Below are 22,248 nucleotides of genomic sequence, written 5' to 3'. Positions count from 1 at the left end.
AGACACATTTGACTTAAAAGCTTATCAGTTTTTAATCAGGCAAAAACTCCTCAGACCCAGGCTAAAATGGTACAGAGCAGCTCTAGTGGCAGCCTGGGACTCAGGTCAAAAAGTCAGGAAAAATAATGAAGTCTGATCAAGGAGGAAAAGTTTAAGCCAAGTTAAACTCCTGCATTCCTCCCACCCTCAAAGCTGACAATCTGCCCTGAGAGCAGATGTTGCAGAGCCGTATTTCCTCTGGTAACCTCAGTGAAGGCCACACACACATTTCCAACTGGCCGAATTCTCTCTTCCACGTTTCGCAGACCTGGAATGACAGTCCTCTTCACAGAAACTTCTGGCTTTAGCTTACAGCTGCTTATAGAAAGGTACTAGAGGAAAAATCGTAATAAGCTGCCATAGAAGGTGTTATTCTCTGGCTCCTGAACGGCTGCCGTCTTCCACGGGGGATATCCTGGACATCTTTGTGCATAAAGAAACCTGGATCCCAGAAGCCTGGAGGGAAGGTGGTATGTTAAGGGTCTTAATGCACAATCTTTGAGCAGGATTTTAACCTGGGGCCTTCAATACCAGAGCACATTTTCTACCACTCACGTGACAGGCTCAGGCAAAAACACTGGTACAGTGACCCTGGATCTAAGAGCACTAAACAAGAGCAGTTTCAGCCCCTAGTCTCCTGTAATGACACAGAGAGAGCAGGTAGCACGCACAGAAGAACATAGCACATCTATAATCAACCAAAAAAAGAAAGAAAAGTCAATTTTCTCCAAAGGACCTTTTCATTTTCCTTTGAGCTTCCTCTCTACCCTCTCTTGAAAACCCAGGATGGATCAATAGGGTTATTTATTCAGCTCCCCATAACTGCCGAGTTCCTCAAACTGGTCCAAAGAGCATCATTTTTTTAGGGCTCCTAAAAAGTAACATTAGCTGGGTGCAGACAGCCCTGCATAAAGCATACCCTCGGTAGGAGAGCTGAATTTAGTCTCATTAACAAACGTAGACAGATCAGATGGCTGCGGGTAATCCTGCTTATCCGTGTTCAGGTCCACAGTCATGCAGGTCCACTTCTGACTGGTCACCGAAGACGCCAGTTTCTCCTCATCTGTCGCATGAACCACCGTGGATATGACAGGAGGTGTTTCTGGAGTAGGCAGTGGCGTGGGATCCTGTAGAAAACAAGGGCTGATTAACGCTCTTCTCTTCCATTAAGAGGCAGAATAGTCAACTCTGAATTCCTCTGCCTGACCACTGTCATCTTTTTAATTTCACACCCTTCACTGCAGCCCTGTATAAAACCCTTAAAGGAAAATATTAAGTGCTTCATTGGGAATTGTACTAGCGACAAGTCCTCCTAGTACAGCTAAACTCTCTGATGATAAACACTCATGTTGCAGAGCTGCCTTGATATCAAGGAAGAAAGAAAACCCAGAACGGTTTAAATCTGCCAGGCACTTGACATAAGTGGCACCCATCACCCGTGACAGAAGTCCCTGAGTAGCTACACCGACTTTTTAGGCTTCCCTCAAATGAGTAAGCCTGCCTAGGGCTGAGAGGTCAGGAACCCTTTCTTCACTTCTGGGCCGTCAATAAAAGCGGAGGACGGCTGAGGGGAAGATGAAAGCAGCACGGAAGGAGCCGTGCCGCATCAAAGCAGTTGGGCTCTTACACTCGGAGCAGCTTTTGTTAACTCCTCTTCCAAGAAAGCCACCTGCTGGCTGTTTACAAGGAATAAAACCATCCAAGCACATGCTCCTGGTAGAGCAGCCCGTGTGTTTTATTTCTGTTTTCCTTCCAGCCCACCAGCTTTAGGCATTCAGTTTCTTACTTTCTGATATAAATTTCCAAGCTGGATCGTTAGCTTCATTTTTCAGACTGATACCTGACAATAAAAGCTATTTATTCATCTTGCTGCTCTGTTGTGATGTAGGACTTCCCAAAGCATGTTCACTGATAGTCCAATTGCAGTTCCCAGGACTAACACGCATTGTACTGGAGATAATATACATCATATGCAGGCTAAAGGCTTAATACTTTATGATTAGAGGCCTACTTGCTACACCTGGACATCAATATGCTTACATTCTTTACAACAACTCTTCTATTATTAAATTCTACATTTAAGTAAATTAAATTTGCCCCTCCAGGAATACAATTACACGGATCACAATGATGCAGCACTTTACCTGAGAAGGAGGATCGGACAGTGGGGATCTTTTTGGTGATTTTTTCACCCTGAAAGTATCACTAAAAATAGAATTAAAACAGTTAACATGGTAATACCAGACAGAATCGTGTCATTTCACACTTAGCAAGAGGCAGCTACAATCTCTGTAAGCCTTTCTGCTTTAAAATCCCATCCATGAGGCAGCAGCACCAGAGAAACATGCTGAAGGGACTTATTTTCGTCATGCACTTGGAACAGGCCTTGATTCCCCAAAAGCTGAGAAAAGCAGGATTGCCATATTTCTAAATTCAAGGGAAAAAAAGTTTTTTTTTTTTCCCATGCTAAGTACTGACGTTCACAGAACTGCTCCATGGCAATTCAAATCCCCGCTCCACCCCAGGCATCTTCAGTGGCCTCAAGCAAACTACTTAGCTTGCCTGCTTCAGTTTCCCACCTGAAAATCAAGCCCAAACCACATCTTTACAAGAATGACCTTAGAATTAAAACCGTGATAGATTTAATCAGCAGGCTCTAAGAAGCCCTTAAGTCATTAAGATGAGAAAGAATTGGGTGTGCTTTGGATGAACTACACAAAAAGCGAGGCCGACGCTGTTGCCAAGACACCAGCCCAAAGCTCCATCTTTACTCAGAGACCCAGCAGTCTCCCCTTAAACACAGACACACCAACCAATATGGCAATCCTGCTTCCCCTGACAGCTCAAATGCAAACTGGGACTACACACCTACACACGCTGCAGCCCTTCAGAATCCCCCAGATTTGAAACAGGCAAAAAGAATGAAGAATACGTGACAGATTTATGAATGTTGCCTTTATGTTCACGGTTGGTTCAAAGTATTTCCTAACGGGGACATAAACCAATGATCTGCCTGGTCTCTTGCTGTGTGTATCACCACAGCTACTCAAACACATTTTTGCTACTAACTAGAAAAGGCAGAAAATATCACACCTAACTCACTGACAAAGATTTGATGTTAGAATTTGAGATGCAGTGCCAAAAATTACTGCCCATCAGCTCATCCCTGATCAATAAGTGCCAAGGTCAACGCTGGGAATTTTAATGGAGGGTTTCAGTTGGTAGAGGGTGAATCAATGCCACATCTGTAGGGGAAAATAAATCGGGCAGCTGAATATTAGGGTGTTCAATGCTACTAATTATTTAGTTAGGATGCTGGAAATAATTCGGATAACTTATTCCTTTAAGAAGGAGAAACACTTTATGCAGTACTTAAGCAAGAGTGATTGTACAATGTTGTTGTACAACAGCAGAAATAAAACTTTACTGTATTAGCTCAAGGATGGGAAATCTGCACAGCTTTTAAAAGAGGATCCTCTTTGACAGGCAAACAGATAATGAGGCACCAGATTCTTCTAGCTCATTCACAGGCAGTTTTACTTAAAAAAGCTTTCTTATGTGCCAGTGAAGTGACACGGTTAGCGTAAGAGCTTCATGCTGATTAACTGATCATGCTGCAAAATAAATGAGTGAAATTAAAAAGCCCATAAATCAAAGAAGAAACTCGAAATGTTAGCTTAGAATTACTTACAACAGAGAACATACAGACATCACATCTTCTACCATCCTAAGACAAAGAAGACAAAGAAAAGAGAGACAGACAGAAGGAACTGACAAAAAAGATAAACCTGCAAACAGTCCGTTAATGTTAATGTGTTAAGGCAACCCGGCCATGCACATCTTCTACCTGCATAAGGTTAACCGCTACTTTTTATTGCGAAATAGTTTAGGAGAAAAAATATTAAGTTCTTTCATGTTTTGAAATTCAGTGAGATGCTTCTGACACGCCTTCATCTTACAAAGCACCTTTTTCAAAGCTGAGGCCACTGAGTTCAGTTTTTATCAGCAGGCCCTGATGGCAGCCACCTGCTTTTCGCCTTCCCACCACAGCACCCGATGTGTAAGGGATGTCAGCCCGCCTGGAACGGCGCTTAGGCTTCGGGGATGAGCACCGCTGCTGAGCCCGGCAGCTGCTGCACCGCTCTCCTCACGGCCGGCACCCTTTGAAGGTGGCACCTTCCAGCTCTCTCGCCCAACACTTTGGGAAGCGAGGCCGACACAAGGCCCCTGCTTTGCCTCACCGCTGTCAGCAGGCACTCGGGAGGCATCGGCTGCTCTTTGTCTGGCATCACCTGAGCACGATGAGCTACGTTAAAACAGCTCAGCACTTCGGCATATGACCAGCGGGTGATTTGTGTCAAGCTGCCATCCTTTGTAAAAATCCCCTCTTTTCACACGGGGGTCAGTCCTTCAACTGCTTCGGGTTTCATTCACGAACAGCCAGTTATTTTTATTGACTGTGAGGGACGTAAGGCGGTGTACAGCACAGGCTCAAAGTAGTCAAGCTTAGCAAAGGCTTAAGCTCGTGCCTGGCTTCTGCACCTCATAGGCCTCATCTAGAAATTCATATCTGGCTGTATGAGGAAAACGTTCTCAAACTGGCCCATGGAGTTTTATTTCTGTAACCCTCAATACTGCTATTAAACCCCCCCGACTTGGCAAAAGCCACTAAGTAGGGTTTTAGAAGTCCTGGTAGATCACAGCATCACCTCCAACTCAAACACCCTCCCTTCTGCCTCTTGGAGCCAAAGCATTTTGCTCCAGCTTCTCTCTGCTGTCCCACCAAGGCAGCACCACCGAGGGTCCAACACCCCAGTTCCTGCCCTGGATCCCATGGAAGAGCTGTGCTCAGGGCCCTTTCTGTGGAGAAACCAGTGACAGGCAGAGGCAAATACAGCCACTGCCTCCCACGGCATCCCCCAGCAAGCCTTAGGCCAATTTTCTTCTAGAAGTGCAGATCCTCTTCTTTATTAGCAAAACCAGGTCATGGGGCTGCAGTGGGCAGGTGTATAACATAACATAGCAAAATCCGTCCTAGGCAAGGGCAAAAAAATCCTGTAACCCTCCTGAAAAAAAGATTTACACAACTATTTTCAAATTCACATTGCCCCCAACTTAACAATCTGGAACTGATTCTGCTTTTCACAGAGAATGATGGACCCATGAGGTTTGTAATGGGGGTCCGTCCGCTCCACAATGACTCCTGGATGATAAAAGGAGGCTCTGGCTGGCTGTAAATATCAGACTTCAGGATCTGGTGATATTAAAATCCCCTTCTCTCCTTCTGGACTTCCAAAGCAAGACTCAAAGAGTTCCTCTCCTGCTGTCAGACTTTTAAGTCTTCTTCTTTTGAACCAAACCAGTTTGGACTTCAGGCTCCGAAAACGCATCAGCTTAGCATCCATCTTAATTCTCACCTTAATTCCCCCTAAATTTGAGGCATATCTCGAAAAGAAGCAAAACCACCCCCACCAAAGAAAAACAACCAACAAACAGGCTCCTCCCTCAATAAACATCTCAACTGTACAGCAGTCTGCAACTTCCAGAAGTCAGAAATGCTCCTAAAAGCTAAAAATGGCACACACTTCCTCAAATTTGGCAAGGGAGGTGAACTAGATGTCTGGAGGGTAGCAGGCAGCTCAGGAAAACTGAACAATCTCCACCTCACTCCACAAGCTAGGACATTTTTTGCATGCTTTACATTAACTGTGTTATCTTCAAAATGCCTGGCTTTTACCCATCTTTAGTTGCATTATTTTTAGTTAGCTGACATTTAAACGATAAAGGGACATGCTGCGAGATATTTTCTTACAGATACAGGCAGAATAACAATTTCAGATTAATGGGGTATAAACTTACTGATTACCAACTCAAAAAAATGTGAGATAAGGGTAAGACAGCAGAACATGCACACCAGCAAGTGAACCATTGGATTACCAGAACTAGCCACTGAGGTTCCTATCCAAATACCTAAACACAACAATTTAGAACATTTATCCTGCAGTTTGCCCAAAGTGCCTAAAAACTGGATGTTTTCTTAACATGTAGCAGTCTAGGAGATTTCAACCCTTCTGAAGAATTGTCATCTATTTCACAGAAAGGAAACTTCAAGTTTTTTAGTCTTCTATTAAAAACTGCCCATTTCACTTCTTAGAACACCGCACCTTTCAGTGTGTTTTCTTTTCTATAGTGTAAGTCACCAGATAAAACCTGCTGTGTGCAGTAGGGGATTTGTTCTTGCCTTATTTCATGTCCCACTCAAAAACTGTGATTCATAAAACAATCTTTACTGGTATGAATCAGCTTAAACAATTTCAAATTCCAAGATGAGGTCACAGAAAACTTGGCACAAACTTGAGAAAATTTGGACTTAATCAGATTCAAAGCTACGCTGGGCCCCAAAACTTCAAAAACCCAATGCCCAGTCCAGTGGCCTCATGTGTCTCAATTTCTCTCTGGTTCTCCCTTTTGGGTCTGGAAATGTCAAGCTATTGAGGTACCAGGTTAAGGGAGAGCACATACAGGCAGGAGTTCAGTTGCGTGGTTAACGACACTCAACAGCATCTTTCCGTCTATGTTCAACCCTAAAACTGATATAAGTGGGCTGAAGGGTAGGACTCTGCTGCTTCTAATCCAGAAACAGATGAGCCCTTTAACTTACGTCTTTAGAGGCGTCTTCTTCTTTTTTGCGGGTTTATTCAAGCTGTCTCCATCGGTCCCGTTTGTTTCATTGGCACTGGCTGGTATCTCAAAGGAGGCTGGAGATTTGGTGGGCGAGCTGGCGATCTTAGAAGAAGACTTGAAAGGGTCAATAGAGTCCTCGCACACGTCTGGCTCGAAACTGTACGTTTGCTGAGGCAGTTTGGGAGATTCTTGCATTTTTGTACTAGATGAGAATGGGTTAAAATTGGGATCGTCCCACTTGTCAATATCAAAAGTGTAAGATCCTTTTGTGATAGGGATCTCATTTGGATCAGTGGGTGTCTTGGTTGGTGTGGTGGGAACATTATCAAGCTTTTCCACTGACTTTTTAGTCTTTGGCCTCCGTAGTGGCATTTTAGCACCAGGCTTTTTACCTGCTTTTTTAGGAGGAGTGCTCTCCTGCGGGTCTTCACCGATCCCTTTTTCTTCAGAATAATCAAACTCCAGCCTCACCGCAACACCTTTGACCGGAGGGTCCTCTTGTCCTCCGGTGTCAGGCGGAGTCACCTCCACAGCCTCAGGTGCCGTTGTAAGAGGTAGCGTTTTCTTACTGGCAGGGGGAGAGTTTTGTACTTTGCTGCCTCCAGTGCTAAACGCACTAATCCCTTCAAAAGTGTCTGGATCCAAAGGGTAGGATCCCTCAGGCACAGCCGGGGCCTCCTGTTTCTCAGCAGAGATTTTAGAAGGTTCAGTACATTCAGGTTTTACTGAGTCAGCCTTTGCTTCAGACGTTGGTTTATCCTCACCTGGGGCAGAAGCTGCTTGGCCAAGGTCAGACGGCTCTTGTGGCGTTTCCTTCACCGGCGGAGCATCGAGAGATTTTTTTGCTGACGGCTTCTTTTTTACGGAAGCTGGCCTGGATTTCTTTGTTCGCTTAAGGGTACTGGAAGCACTACTTGAACCAGTACCATATGCATCTGCTGCTGGCGCTAGCGTCTCGTTATTGCCAAGATAAGACGCTCCATCAAAATCACTAGCTTGCAAGCTAAGAGACCGAGATAACGTCGATTTGGAAATTGGCACTGAATCGGTCGATTTTCTTCGAACATTCGCTTTGGGGTCACGATTCTTCGATTCCGGAGAGCTCGGTCCTAAGGCATGGAGAGAATCAACCAACTCAATGTTATCAAAGTCCAAGTTGTACGTTCCGCTGCTGGCTATCGGCTTGTCCTCATCAAAGACGGTGGAAAAAGAATGGGAAGGGGGACGGAAAGGGCTTTCTTCAACGGATTCACTGTGGGACACATCAGCTACAGGGAGAGTTTCGGAAGATAATCCTGTGGGAACAAACAGAAAAATCAGTGAATTTTAAACAGGTTTAAAAAACTGCCGCTTAGTAATCTTGCTATAATCTAGTACTAATCCAAAAATAAATAAATAAAAATAATAAAGAGAGGGTTAAAATCATTCAGATGGAATAAGCAATGATTGAAGGACATAGGAACTGAAGTAACATTTTCAATTTATGAACCAGATAGGAAAAAAAAGTAGTTCTGTTTTCCCCAGGAAAAGATTTAAGTCAAGTTGCAAGAAAATACAAAATATGCATCGGAATAGCCTCTGGAGGATACCTTCTAAACTAATTATCACTTAGTTAAAGAGGTGGATATTACTATAACATGCTAAGCATGCCACATACCAGACAATCCGAACTTCGAACATTCCTCACGTTTTCTTCTGTTCTAAAGAGTTCACAGAACTGTGTCAGAGCTCTTCTGCAGTAAATTTCCTGTAAATTTGGCCACTGCTTCAGCAATTAGATGTTGATCTTAAGTCTTGTTTCCCATGTGCTATTTTTACTAATTTCCCAGAGGGACAACACAATGGAACATGGCTTCCTCTCCACAACCCATCAGTGCTGCTCCTCCGTCTGCCCCAAGAAGTCAACGCACTACACTTTGACCTCATAATTCCACATTTACTACAAGACGTGAATCACGGAGAACCTCATAGGAAATAAATTATGGCAAAGATCAGAAAATAATAATAATAATCAGTTCAACAACTATACAAGTAATCTCAGTTGCAAATTTTCCGTAAGAAGGACAATTAGAAGCTCCCTACAGATTATTCAAAACAGATTTCTCAAAGTGTAGTGCTAACTCAGTGATGAAAGGAAAATTTTATAGAGAGAATTACATGCCAGAACCGTTCAACCAAGCATCTTTTCATTGTAATTAAAGGCTCGCTTATCCAACGGAATCCTAAGAAGATTTACAGCAGTCTCTTGACTTGTTGTAGAACAATTACATTGGACAAAATAGAAAACTATACAGTGTGTATCAAAAAGAAAGTACACCAGTAGGAAAGGATTAAGATGATGGACCCTTCTGCTTTCCACCTCGTTAAAGTTCATTACCAAAATGCTTTACGGATCCTGAATATGGTTTGCTCCAGTTGTCATTGTCCCTGCCCAAGCCTAACGCCGTCACCTCCACCACCACGTCCGTGTCCCGGTCAGGGCGTGGAGCCCTGGGAAATCCCTCCAGTTCACAATCCAAGCTACGCTAAGCTGGCTGCTAGGGCTGCACCTGGCAGCTGGGCTCCCTCTGATGAGAACGGGAGCAAAATGATTCAGTGCTTCCCACTGAGCAACGCAGCACTTTTCGTGTTTTCAATTTTAATGTCATGCAATTTTAAAGAGAAGCACGCTCAAGCAAAAATGAATGCTTTGCTCAACCTTAAATGGTTTTGGTGAAATTTCTATGCATCTTTTTCACTTCAATCTTGACATATTTTGCAAAACAATTTCCCTTTTGCCCAGCTACATTCATTACTGCTTTTCATAAAAGCACGATGGACAGAGAATGAATCACCTTTCTGTCAGAAGTTATGAGTGTATTAAGAACAGAAAGAACAGTTTTCCTTTATTCCAGGGGAAATGGTACCTCTGCATAGAAATTATGGGAATTATTACTTATGGATGCAGAGAACAGAAGAAATGTAAGTAAATCAGATACATTTCCCATAGCAGTAGCTTAGAGCAGCACCAGGTATATTCAAAGATTTTCATAGGAGTGACAGCCACACGGTTTCCCTCAAGACTCTGGAATTTTACTGAGTTGCACTTCAGGACAGTTTATTTTCTTCCTTGTCTCCACTGGGCTGTGACTGGCTTCATTCTGGCTGATTGGCCATTCGTTAGACTCAATTGCTTCACGCACACCTCACTTCTGACACTGGCGGGACTCAAAGAGTGTCGTAAAACTGCAGCATTAGGCTCGTCTGTGCGTTTTTCACCGCCGTGGAAGGGAAGACACCTAACCGGGATACAGAGCAATAAACACCGCATAGCTCTACAACGTCAGCACAGAACAAATCTAGGTCAGTGTGAAATAAAAGGGGGATCTGAAGACAGCCTTCTGAAATTATGCGTTGTTTTCATTCCCTCACGTACCACAAGCCTCGCCAGGGTTGAGGCCCTTTGTTCTAAGTCAGTACAAACATATTTAATATAGATATACAGAAAATCAATGCCCGCAGGAGCTGGAATACAGCAGACAGTTGCAGCAGAGCTGAATTTGGGATCACATCACAGCAGCAAATGAATGTGCAACACTTCCCGTGCTCGGGGTGGACCAGCCTTCCAGCTCGGAGCCCTTTGATTGCCCATTTCACAGCTTCCTCCTCACCAAATCCTTCACTCTCAGCACAGATTTCTGCAGAGCGCAGCTCAGCTCACTACTGCGGTACTCCTGTCGTTTCTTTATGGAACAGCGAGGGAAATGGAGAACACAGCTTTTGGGAGCTGCGCACTGCTGCTCTTCAGCTCTCGCCCCACTGCACGGGGATCGCCTGCCCTGGAACGGCAGCAGTGCGGGAGGGGAAGAGGTGAACGCCCTTTGCTGTCGCAGAGCGGCACAGCTTCGTAGCACTACAAAGAGATATTAAGACCTGACTTTAAGGGCATATTCAGAGAGCAGAGCCATTTGTCTTCTTACACCACAGGATTAAGCAAATCGGTCTTACTAATTACAGCATTTCATTAAAATGCAGCTTGATTGTGGAGGAAGGTACCAGGCTACAAGCTCTGCAAAAGCAGGCAGAACTTGCCCTAGAGAGAGGCCAGCACAAGGCTTTAAACCAGGTTTATGCCTTTTAGGGGCTCATGGCAGGGTGCTGATGGTCCCCCACAAATTATCCCGGCAGGAGATGCCACCAGGTGGTGGAAAGCATTCCAGGAGCATGAGCAACAGCAGAGAAACCTGTGTTGTACTGAAAAACAGGTGCTCCCCAAAAGAAATCTGCCATTGCATCCATCGAGAAGGCAGCCCGAGGACTATTCCTTTGGCACACACATTTCTCTGACTGGAGAGAAAGTCTGCCTGGATTAGGCATGAAAAAAAAAAACACAGAACAAACGAAAAACCACCACCAAGCCCCAGGCTTCTTGACTCCAGGAGGTGAGACCTCTGGGCGAGAGCGGCATGAAACGTTCAGTGTGTGGCATTTTCATGTCACCTACCGTGGCAGAAGAAAAACTCGCAGGAAAGCCCTTAGAAAACTGCATTCATAAACAAAATCTGTTGTGAGTATCGACAGAGCGGATACTTTTTTATTTTTCCAGCCAACTACAGAAATCAATTTTTGTGCATTATGACTTCGTACCCAGACTGTGACAGCACCTCGGATGACAGCAAACCTCCAATGCCCCACCGGGGCACGGGGCAGCCCCAGCCCTCCCTGAAGGAAGCTGCAGAGATGCCCCGCACAGCCCCCCACACGGGCAGGGGACGCGGTGCTCACTGGCAAGCACAAAGTTACCAGACCAAACAGATCTAATAAAGCAAAGACAGCAGAAATTAATTTATACTTCTGTTTTAGAGGAAAAACAAGGATGGAGAAACGTTTGGAAAATGCATACAGCATGCCCCCCCCCCCCACTGTTATAATGAAATACCTCAGCAGACAAGCACACTTTGCCTGTAGCGCACAGGAATTGGAATTACTTAACGCTACACATTTTCAAACACAGCTTATTTCGCGTTCCTGCTTGTCGTAAAGGCCTTTGAAGTTATGAAATCAATTACTAGCACTATTGTTAAAATCGCTGTAAAAATACTTCTGCCATTTATTCTGAGATAAAATGTCGGATATAAAGCTGATTTCCAATTTTCTTTTGTCAGGCAAAAACACAAAAGAATGTTTTCTATAGGAAAAATTCAGTTTGCTTTTGTCTGGGTCATCATCTCTGGGAGGGCTGACTTCAATTCCCCCGGCACAAGAAGGAATTGGACACAGGTCTCCCACGAGAGATGGGTGGGTTGTGATGAGTGGAAGGGACTCCAGCTCTTGTATCTCCCCCCACATATAATCTGAATTCACCAAATAATCGGAGAATGTAAGGTGGGAGAGGAAATGCCACTGCCTAAGCAAGAATTCCTGGCCAGAAACAGGGAACTGGGGAGAAAGGGCTTGAAGCACTTCGTGGTGCTCAGTTGGACCAAGAAGAGGACCCTGCTGCGAGGAGCCGATGGCACAGGCTGGTGACCCGCAGCCTCCCGTGCATTCACTTCACCTGAACTAGGTGTGTGGAAAGCTCATGGCCTACAGATACGCACCTCAAACGATAACTTAAGATGCTACCAAACTTAAGAAGAGAACAGAAAAGCAACCTCAAGCTCATTTGCTTCAAGAGTCCAACCCGTGCTCCCCACAGCCAACAAAATGCTTGGATGGGCACTTCCCTCCAGACTCGCCCGCTGAGCGGCTCCTGTCTTCTGCTCAGCCCCTCGCTCTGCCGCTGATGGACTGGGGCCATGCAGCAGGTTTCACGCCACCAGGAGCTGGCACGAACGCAGGGTGAATCTAGCTGTATTTCACTTTCATCATATTTGTTAAGCCAGCGTTGAAGTCAACCTAATTAAAAACTCTCCTCTTGGCTTTCCAGCAGTGGGGTCCAGCTGTTGCGCTAATGACACGATGCGGCATCACCGCAACCGTCTGCACCCATAATTATTGTCAGATACAGATCAAACAAGCCTTCAAACACTTCTGTGCTTCCTCCTTCCACCCAAACACACACTTCATCACCAGCGTCCTGTCGAAGACAAAGGCGTGCGGCTGGCGAAGCAGAACCCCAGCTGGCCAGCGCTGCCTCTCGCTTCGTGCCAGGCTCATTGGTTGCCCATATTCCTTATTCCTCTTCGTGAAACCTCTTTATTTAGCTGTATGGTACTGACGAGGAGCCCTGCTTCAGCTGCCCATAGCCCCCCAGTAAGTCATCCTGTTTGTGTGCAGCCACATACACAACCTATGAGGTAAGTAAACTAGAAGGTAACTGGGACTCGAGTGGTTTGTCAAGCACAAGACGTTAAACCCAAATGTCACTAACACCTAAGTTCCAGTCTCAGTGTTAATTTCTTCAAAAGATTTCAGAAACAAGGGAGCGCTTTGTGCTGCCCCTCCTACGTCTGAATTTTTCCTGCACTGCACAGCTCCCTGCTCCCGTAGAACCCCCCCGTGGTATAACTGCATTCTGCATCATTTTGGCATGCTGAGCGCGGCTCTGGTGGTTTGTGGCAATTTGCCTCCCATGGCCAAATCTGATTTGCCAATGAAACATTTTCATCTCTGCCATCCAATGGCTGTTAATACAGCTCACGCTGGCTATGAATAGAGTCAGTTTCCTATCTTTATTTGGGAATGCCCAAAAGAAAGGAGGGGGAGGTCTGGGACACAGGAAGAAAAGAATCGCATGTGACAGGGACGCACATGTGTATCCAGGGGTCGAAGATAATCTACTGCAGTAATTAAAAACACGCCGCAATGCTGTTTAGCATATGCATGCTTTGTTCTCTCAGCACTTAACTTGTTTTGTCATCACAGATATTAAGATTAGAAAAGGAAAGAAGATGGAGAACGAGTAACGTTGCTTGCTGCCGTGAAGAAGGAACCGTAAAGGAGAAACTGCCAGGAGATCCCTTCCCAGGATTTTATTTTGTGGCATCAGTTTGTTGAACATCTTTCTGGTTTCTTATAAACTCACAGCATAAATCACAGTCTTAAAGAGCACTCCTTAATGCATAAGCCCCAGAAATGCTTTAAGTGTCTCAAGCCACTTCCAGGACTTATTTGTCACATTCCCAAAGGTTTCAATCAAGCTTGTCAGCCTTTGCAATACACGCAGCAGCCACGGACGTTGCTTTGCCACTGCTAAAGGCAGCCACTACAGCGGGAAATGGAAGCTTTGAAGCGCCGCACAGCAACGTTACACAGCTTTCCGAAGGAAATGCAAGCCAGCTTTAGCCTGCTTAGAGTAAAATTGCCTTTACACAATTTAGCAATGTAATCAAGATGACTTGGCTTTTGGATGGGAAAAAAGACAGCATAATAGGCAATTCAGTCTTAAACTGCTCAGCTGTCATTCGACAACCCAAACAAAGCTATTTTGGGATGAGGAGTGCCTCCTACTCCCCCAGATTCTATTATTCAATTTAGAGAACAAAGAATACCTTTTTTTTTTTTGGGGGGGGGGGGAAGAGGGAAAAGCTTTTTGTTTCTGAAATGTAGTACTCCCTTCTTAAAAGTTACCTGGCCAAGATGTACCGTTACGTACCTGCATTACCTATACATTCAGGCTCACTGCTCTGGTACAGCTAATACAAATATTTCTACTGTTCTAGGAGCTTTTTGTTCACTTTCTGCTTTAGGTGCCAATACAGTTGAAATAGTATTTTGTTAACTGTCACTGCTAGCAGTGTTCAGCCAGGTGCCTGTACGTCGCACCTCCTTTTTCTAGGCATCTGACTCTAAAAAGCTCCTAAAATACCGGGAGGAGGGAATGAAATTTGATTCTAAAGGAAGAACTGTTTTTCTAGAAAGCCCCTATTTTCTTTATTATTTGCCCAGTGTTATGGGCAGATTCTCTAATACTTTGCTCCAGGAGGTGACAGGGTTTTTCCTCTCAGCATGGACAAAGCTCAGCATATTTCTCCCAGGAAATCATTTATTAGCATCCACTCCTTGCCTCTGCTAACACAAACACCTCAGCTCAGCTTCACCTTCCCCAGCAAGGTGTCCCACCCTCGGCACGCTCCTTACCTGTGTCTTCCAAGGACAGCTGGGGCTTTATTTCTTGCTCTGCTAGGTCTGCTACAACCGCTGCCGCCGCTTCGGGGGGTGGCTGGGGTGGTGATGGCGGGGCCTTGACCGGTGTGGTGGACTCCGGGGTCTCAAATGCTTCTTCTGAGTCAGAGCTCCTGGGGAAAAATCAAGCAATAGAGAGTTTTCTTAATAGCCTGGACTAGTGAGGAGGGTGAACATCCACGTCTGCAGCAGAAGATCCTACTTGGAAACGCAGGGCTTTCTGAGCTGACGGCAGAGACCTCAGCTATCAGGCCACCTCTGCAATTTCCAAAGGGAACCCACATGGAGATATTACACCACAGGGTGATTTCCAGAGCAACACATCATTGCCACGATCTTCTTGTCCCTTAAGATTTCTGTGTGTTATAAAAGTGAAAGTGTATTTGGAAACAAATCCCTGCCTCTCAGTGTGAGGGAGGTTCAACCATGCACACAACGCTGACGCCCTTATATCAAGATTCTGAAACTTTCCTTGGTGCAAGTGTACATGAAGGAACAGAGAAAAGGAAGAGGATCTTAGGTTATTTCATAGCTCCATTAAAAAACAACAACAAAAAATAAAAGCTTTTCAAATAGCATCAAAGTCCCACGTGTCCTCCTACAGGTGAGAGATACTTGAGTTGCAGCTCAGCCTTGGGCATCCTGCTTCCAGGATTTTGCAGAATTTCCCCAATCCCTCTGTGAGCAGTAAACGCATAGGTTTGTTAAAAAGGTGAGACAAGGTGTGAAATGCACAGTCCCGGTACCATCAATACTCCTTTTCTAGCACCGGGGGCTCACGCAGCCACGAGCAACAGAAGGACCCCAGTGGGTTGGTGTCAGCTCAGCGAGGAAACAGCAGTACCCCAGGACAAGAAGGCCTGAAAGGCAACGCCTGCAGGAAACGATGGGAAACCGAACTGGTAAGTGAAGGTCTAAACCACACAAGGACTTGCAATCTACTCTTGCAGGAGCAGATCTGAAAATCTGAAATCCTATTTAAATTACCTCCCTTCGAAGAGGCACCGTGCCTAAAGTTCAAGATGTTTTAAGTTTAAGAACAACTGAGAACAAAGAACTTCTGGAATAAAGCTACACCGCAGGTAGGCAGCAAGGTAATGCTTTCTCCTCCTTCCACAGGAGTGCTTCAGGAAACAAAGTCGAAGAACCAAACAGCAACAGAATTTGGTACTTTTCTTGTAGAGAAATGTTTCCCTGCCATAAAAATAAACCTAGAAAGTTATCATCTAAACCAACAAAATTAAAGGTGATTCATCCCTCTCGTGTTTTCACGTGATTCTCATTGCCTGAGCTTCCACAGAGCTTTGTTTTGCCAATATTTAGTAACGTTGGAAAGATTCAAATCCCATACTTTTAATTTTCAGTCGCAACCCTTGGTAAGCAGCAGTATAATCAGTAAAAACTGTCTTAACCTTAGTTCAAATGCAGCTGAGTTTGTTAGGAGCAGTGGTGATAGCAAAGCTTGGTATTTAACGCCGAGGTCTGAAGGGAAGCCCCACACCAGAGAAGCGTTTGTTGCCATCGCCTGCAATGTGAGGAGAGCACAGAGCCTGGGAGCAGAGCTCGGGACTGTGCTCCAAGGTCTACGCCACGGAGCTCCTGGGAAAATGAGAACCTGTGCTGAACCGGGTCGGTTTTCCTGAGAGAAAATACGGGATGGTCTCTCCTGTGTGGGATGTTTTTAAGACTGTAATTGTACTTTCAAACTGTAACAGAAGATTTTCCCAGAACAACAGGATTTCCTGTGAAAAGGAAATTACATGCTTCAGCCAGTTCTAGTCGTAATGTCTTTTTTCTGACAAGTACAGGAGTACACAGAAAAATAACACTGCTGCAAAGTTCCTGGTGCAGAAGAGCTTGCCAGGCGGCGATGTGCTGTGAGAGCCAGCCCCGAGCCAGAGCAGCAGGCGTGGATCCAGCTCTTGTGGAGGGAAGAGCCCCTTCTGTCCTCTTGATCATTATCCTGAAGCTCCAGCTGAGGACGAAGCGGGGTGAGATGGGACACATGGGGTTTAGAGATGGACAACTCGTTTGCTGGTCCTGGCTCGTAACGGTGTGGAGAACGAGCCTGCGAGCGCAGAGTCCAAGCAGTTAAAAGCTATGGGGTGGAACAGGCACTCACGCGGCCTTGTAGCCAGCCTGGGAAATGAGGGGGAGCTTGCCTTGATAATGGATCTCCTGTCTTTCCATCTGCATCCTTTGGCTGTGTGCACAATGGGGAAAAAAAAAGTATATAGATCGTAGAAGCTACGAAATGGCTAGACAGTGACAGAGAACAAAATGACTACAAGCACCCTCACAGTCCTTCTCTTTCACCTCTCGGGCGATGGCCTGTAAACAGTAAATGGAAAGGCAGCTGGTGAGCAGGGCGTGCAGGGCTCACAGGTGGGGAGAGGAGCAGGGGAGAGCCAAAAAATACAGCTGTCCTACAGGAGGACAGTAGTGTAGGAGGGCTCCTGCGCTCACCTGGAGGCTTGGAGCAGCTGAAGGCAGTTACCGGGGTTGACTTCTCTTTGTCCCCTTTGGCCTTGTGGAAATCCAGCCCCAGAAGTTACATTGCCTTCATTTTTATAGACCATGGACACTTATAATTTTAAGTCCTTCGCTTCAGAATGAAAACTAGCCTTTCTGCCACCATAGCTGGAAAGCAGTCAGTGCGCAAGGATGAGGTTTCTTCCTGCCGTGCCTCTCCTCGCTCTTTGCCCTCTGCAAGCAGGACAGCCACTAAAGCACGGTCACCCCGGTTGTCACTCGGAGCCCGGATTCATTACCAAAGAGTTTGCAGCAGAGCCGTTACGATGCCTCCGGCCCCAGAGGAGTCCTGCAGTCTCGCTCGGGTTCTCCCAGTACTGACACGACAGCAGTACAAACGGCACAAGTGTGCACTCAGGTTTTATTTCACGGGCATGAAAGGGACGCGTGACCTACAAAAGAACCTAAACAAGGCGCCTGTGGCGGGGCTGTGACACGTGGACTGCGGCCAGCAGCATCGCTTCCCGCTGATGAGCGCACGGGAGCGCATTTGGAAGCGGTGTGTGCAGAGGGAGCTCCGCTAGCTGCTGTGGGGTCGTGTCACTTTCAGTCACATCCTTATACCACTTGGATTTAGTGTTCAGCCCGCTTCGTAACAAATCCATGTCTCACGGAGCAGTGATCTATTGGCGCTTGCTGCCCTTGGTCTGGAGAAGAACCGGTGTGTGGTATTTTGGCATCTGGAAGGCAGGAGCTGGGTTCCCATCTTCTAGAAGCAGCAGTCATGCTGGGAGCAAGGAGAGGGGACGGAGCTGCTCCCCACCAGCTTGTGGAATCACAAGGAATCATCAAGACTGGCTTCAGGGCTTTGCTCCATCACAGCCAAGCTGAACATCCTCCACCCATCCACATTCAGATTTGTGTATTTCCTTCCAGACTTAGCACTTTGGACAAAATACAACAAAAAGGTGAGGTTGATGGTTGGACTTGATCTTGAAGGTCTTTTCCAACCTACGTGACCCTAAACTTGCCTTGTTATTGCAGCTTGGCCCGGGTTAGTTGTAGCCTCTCAAGCACACCATGCAGGCTGTCAGCAAAACCTGGACCTTGAGAACTGAACAACAAATAAAGTGCTCAAAGTACATCCATCTGTCGCAAGAGGGACATTCTCTCAAGAATCACCCAAGGCTTGGGTCCTGCTGCTGGCCGAGCTGGCATACGCCGCGATGGACCGGGAGTCCCAAAGCCGTGCGATGGAGGGACCCAAATGAGCAAACACGGCCGTGCTGTTTCATAAGCATGAGCTGTGGCACCACCTAAAGGCAATGCCCAGATTCCAGCAGACCTGGCAATCCAAAGCATCGAAAGCTGTTACGTCATAGTTAAGATACAAATTTCACATCAGTATTTACTGAATGAGTTATCATATACTGTGAGAGGAATCTAAATCAGCAAGAAACAAATAAAAAAAGCAGTTTCTTAAGATGCTCAGTTTAGTACCGCAGATGAATTTTGGTTTTCGTTCCTGTAATCCCACTGGGAGACGCGCTGGAAGTAAAAAGGAGAGATGAGTTCCGTAGTCTCACCTCCATCGATCACTTTCAGAGATGATCCTCATAAAAGCTGCATGAATAATTCAGGTCTGTTTTCTGATGAGATCAGAGCCGAGGATGGAGGACTGGCTGTACACTGCTGAGGTCAATCTGTCTTGCCCGTTACTTAAACGGGCACGTATACTCATCCTATCCTGGCAAAGCCATAGATAGAAAGATCTGAAAAGACACTCAGTAACTTTAAGCTTTCGAGTCCATACAGCCACAGAGGCAAGGCGCTCAGAGATGTGCATTAATTTCAGTCAAACTCTTCCACCGTGAACAGTCTGATAAAAGCTTTTCAAATTTCCTGCTCCCATTTTTCACAGTTAAATTGATTTTTCTCATACAGGTCTTAAAAAAAAAATAAAACAAGGAAAAGAACACTGAGGCAGCATGTTTCAGTGTCAGTCTCAAGACTGAAGATCAGTCCAGCTCTCAGCTGTGCCACTCAAGTGTTGCGTGTGCATGGTCTTAGTCACTCTGCTTCTGCATCTGCCTCAAGCCTGCCTCACCCACCCAGGCTGTGAATTCTTCGTGGCACAAACAGCGTATTGCTGTGAATCTATGCAGAGTTCAGAGGAAAACAAAAATTAAAGACTGCTGTGCTGGTACATATTAAATACGAGCTTTTTTCTTATTCTATTTATAAAAAATTCAATATCGGACTCTCTCTATAATTCATCTTGTGGTATTATTCATGCTGCAGTTGCACAACCCGGTCACAGAGATGCATATCATCTCCTTTCCCCCTTTCTTCCTTCCGACTTTCAAATGCTGTTCAGGGTGGTAACTCCGGACCAGCAGGAGAGCCCCGGCTGTGCAGCCCTTCCCGGAGATCAGGCTACCAGTTCAGGGCAGCAGCCCTTACCTGACCCCAGGGCCTACTCACAGAGAACACGAAATATTGTATGGTACAACAAAAAGGTCGGTTTTTTCACCCCAGCACAAGGTTAGAGTAAGATCAAAAAACGTTTCAGCTTTGTGTGCTGCCATTTCTGTACAGAATTTGCCTACTCAGTGACTCCAGGCCAACGTAGGGCTCCACATTACTCAGCTGCTCTTAACGTGGTGCTTGTCGGCTGGGCCATTTGTCACCTACCTGCTCTGAGGAACAAACAGCATCATGGAATTAAATTTTAACGTTATATTTGTATGGCAACACACAGAAAGCTTGTTGGATGAATTGGTGGATTCATTTGGTTAAGTATTAAATATTCATATTTGGCCCCTGAATTAGTCTTCCTGTCATCCACGGATCTGTTAAACTCATCTGTTAAACTCGTGGTATTGAAGTGCAACACAAACAGTGCCAGGCCGACGCCTCACAAATGATATTTCCCTTCTCTCCAGCAAAATACACCATTAAACTGACCCAACTTCTCAGACACGATTCAGCAGTACCAACAGCATTTTGCACAAAGAGGAGCAAAACCATCAGCCTTAGCCAAGCCGGCCAGAGCTGAAGGGGCAGTGACATCCCGGGGACCGCTTACAGCCACCTGCCTTTCCCCTCTCTGTCCCCACGGGGAAGGCTCTCAGCGTGGGATGTGACCACGTCAGGAGCTGGGGAGGGACAAACATGTCCCTTCCGTGTCCCCGGCCTCCACTTACGAGACAGCTCCTTTAGGGACACATTTCTGACCATTAATTATTGATGGACCTCCCTCACACTGTAACAAGACAGCAGCAAGATCATCTAACCTACAATTAGATAACTCGCTCGCGGAGCATCACGGCTGGTTCACACCCAGAGAACCAAGCCTCGGGACTCACACCGATACAATAACGCCCGGTACCCAGCAGGAAAGCAGAGGAAAACCAAGCGCATTGTTCTCCCAGGGTCTGCTCCAAAGTGCCTGTGATGGAAATCGATGGGGATTCACAGCTTTCCAGGGCTGAATCTGTGCTGGGGAAGTACTTCACCTTCTGGGGGAATGCTGCCTGCTGTACAGCACGGGCTTTATGTGCAGAATGTGTGTGCATACGTACCAGAAAAGACAGTTATGCCTCTAGCTACTCGCCTGCCTTGCGACATCGGAGGAATGTTTTAGAGGTTTCTGCCTTGCAAAGTCTGATCGTCAAGACAAAACAGTAATTTCACCACGGGATTGTTTCAGCTTAGACTAAATGGCTGGAAAGTAATTTCAGTCTCACTTTATAACGTCCCTAACTGCTGCCCTGTAGATCTCTTTTGGTCTTACTTTAAAACTGGGCATGGTTCAATGAAAAATAGGTACAACAGCAGCTTCTTGATCACAAAAATTGTAAATAATTTTAGAGAAGTTATCCCTCAGCTGGGATGAAGGTAATTTCCTAGGTGTTTCCATTCCTTATCCTGCTATCTTACAGATTCATTACAATCCTAATACAGACTAAATTGTAGGACAAAAAAAAATAGTGTATTTTTTCTTTCAAGAAAGGTTTTTGTGAATGTATATACTGCAGAATTGGAAGACTTAAACAGGAATGATGTTTGCTTTCATGGGTTCCTGCAGCAGAAGCGAAACTACACAAAACCAGCTGCAGTTTTTTCCTCGACAGAGGCATTTGCCCATACAAGACCAGGGGAACGCCACGTGATCCATTTATGGCTGGAGCTATGACACGGCAGCAAAGCATTATCTGCAGTTCTCGCTTAAAAAATAGAGGTTTTATCAAATAAATCCCATTCCGCTGAAGTGACAGAGACCTCCTTCCGCGCAATGCAATTACACAGGAACTCATATTGTCACAGATGTGTGCAGAGAGCAGGGCTGGCACTCCTCTCCAGAGCAGGATTTTAAGATGATTTCAGCATAAATATTCCTACAAGACCCACTGAAAACATGGTTGCCCAGAAAAATAATCAATATTACATTGAAGGCGACGCCTCCCAGCCCATCAGCGATGTGCCCTGACAAGCACAAGGCTTAATTTAGAGACACAAGGGAGGGAGAGCATCGTGCCTCACCCCAGGAGCAGCCAGGGCTGCTTCCCTCCTTTGTGCAGCTCGTTGCTTCTCCTCCACGCTGTGAGCCGGGGTGTAATGCCCTCTGTTGTCTCGGCACAAAGCAGAGAGTTCAGCTGAAGCGTTCATCATGTACACCTGCGGAAATTCGGTGCGAGCGGGGCAAACAGGGCTCAGATCTCCACAGCCGCTGCTCTAACTCTCCTGGGCGACTTCACATCCGATCTGCAGCTTGACGTCCTCGACAGCAGTGTCGGAACCGACATGTAGGGATCTGCTTTGCCTTTTTTTTTTTTTTTTTTAAGATAGGTGAGAAAACAGAAATAAAATGTCCTGGCTCCAAATCATTATGTGGGACTTCAGCCATGGGAAATAAGTAATGCCTCGTGTGCTACCCAAACCACA

The 22,248-nt window shown here is 45.8% G+C and overlaps 1 protein-coding gene across 10 annotated transcripts in view; it reads right to left on the bottom strand.

Moving 5' to 3' along the window:
- TACC2 (transforming acidic coiled-coil containing protein 2) overlaps nucleotides 1-22,248 on the bottom strand; it is a 128,111-nt gene that overhangs the window by 26,107 nt on the left and 79,756 nt on the right. For 6 of the 10 annotated variants that reach the window (XM_035329401.1, XM_035329400.1, XM_035329408.1 and 3 more), the window contains 5 exons: nucleotides 14,785-14,942; nucleotides 6,701-8,018; nucleotides 3,731-3,766; nucleotides 2,184-2,244; nucleotides 959-1,166 (listed from right to left, as the gene is read on the bottom strand). In XM_035329401.1, the coding sequence (XP_035185292.1) occupies nucleotides 959-1,166; nucleotides 2,184-2,244; nucleotides 3,731-3,766; nucleotides 6,701-8,018; nucleotides 14,785-14,942 (1,781 nt within the window). The remainder of the gene's footprint in view (nucleotides 1-958; nucleotides 1,167-2,183; nucleotides 2,245-3,730; nucleotides 3,767-6,700; nucleotides 8,019-14,784; nucleotides 14,943-22,248) is intronic. The other 4 variants (XM_035329403.1, XM_035329404.1, XM_035329409.1 and 1 more) reach the window with 2 other exon arrangements.

This window comes from Oxyura jamaicensis, chromosome 6 (assembly GCF_011077185.1).
Source record: "Oxyura jamaicensis isolate SHBP4307 breed ruddy duck chromosome 6, BPBGC_Ojam_1.0, whole genome shotgun sequence".
In the NCBI taxonomy this organism is placed as follows: Eukaryota; Metazoa; Chordata; class Aves; order Anseriformes; family Anatidae; genus Oxyura; species Oxyura jamaicensis.
This window is presented reverse-complemented; position numbering and strand designations above follow the sequence as displayed.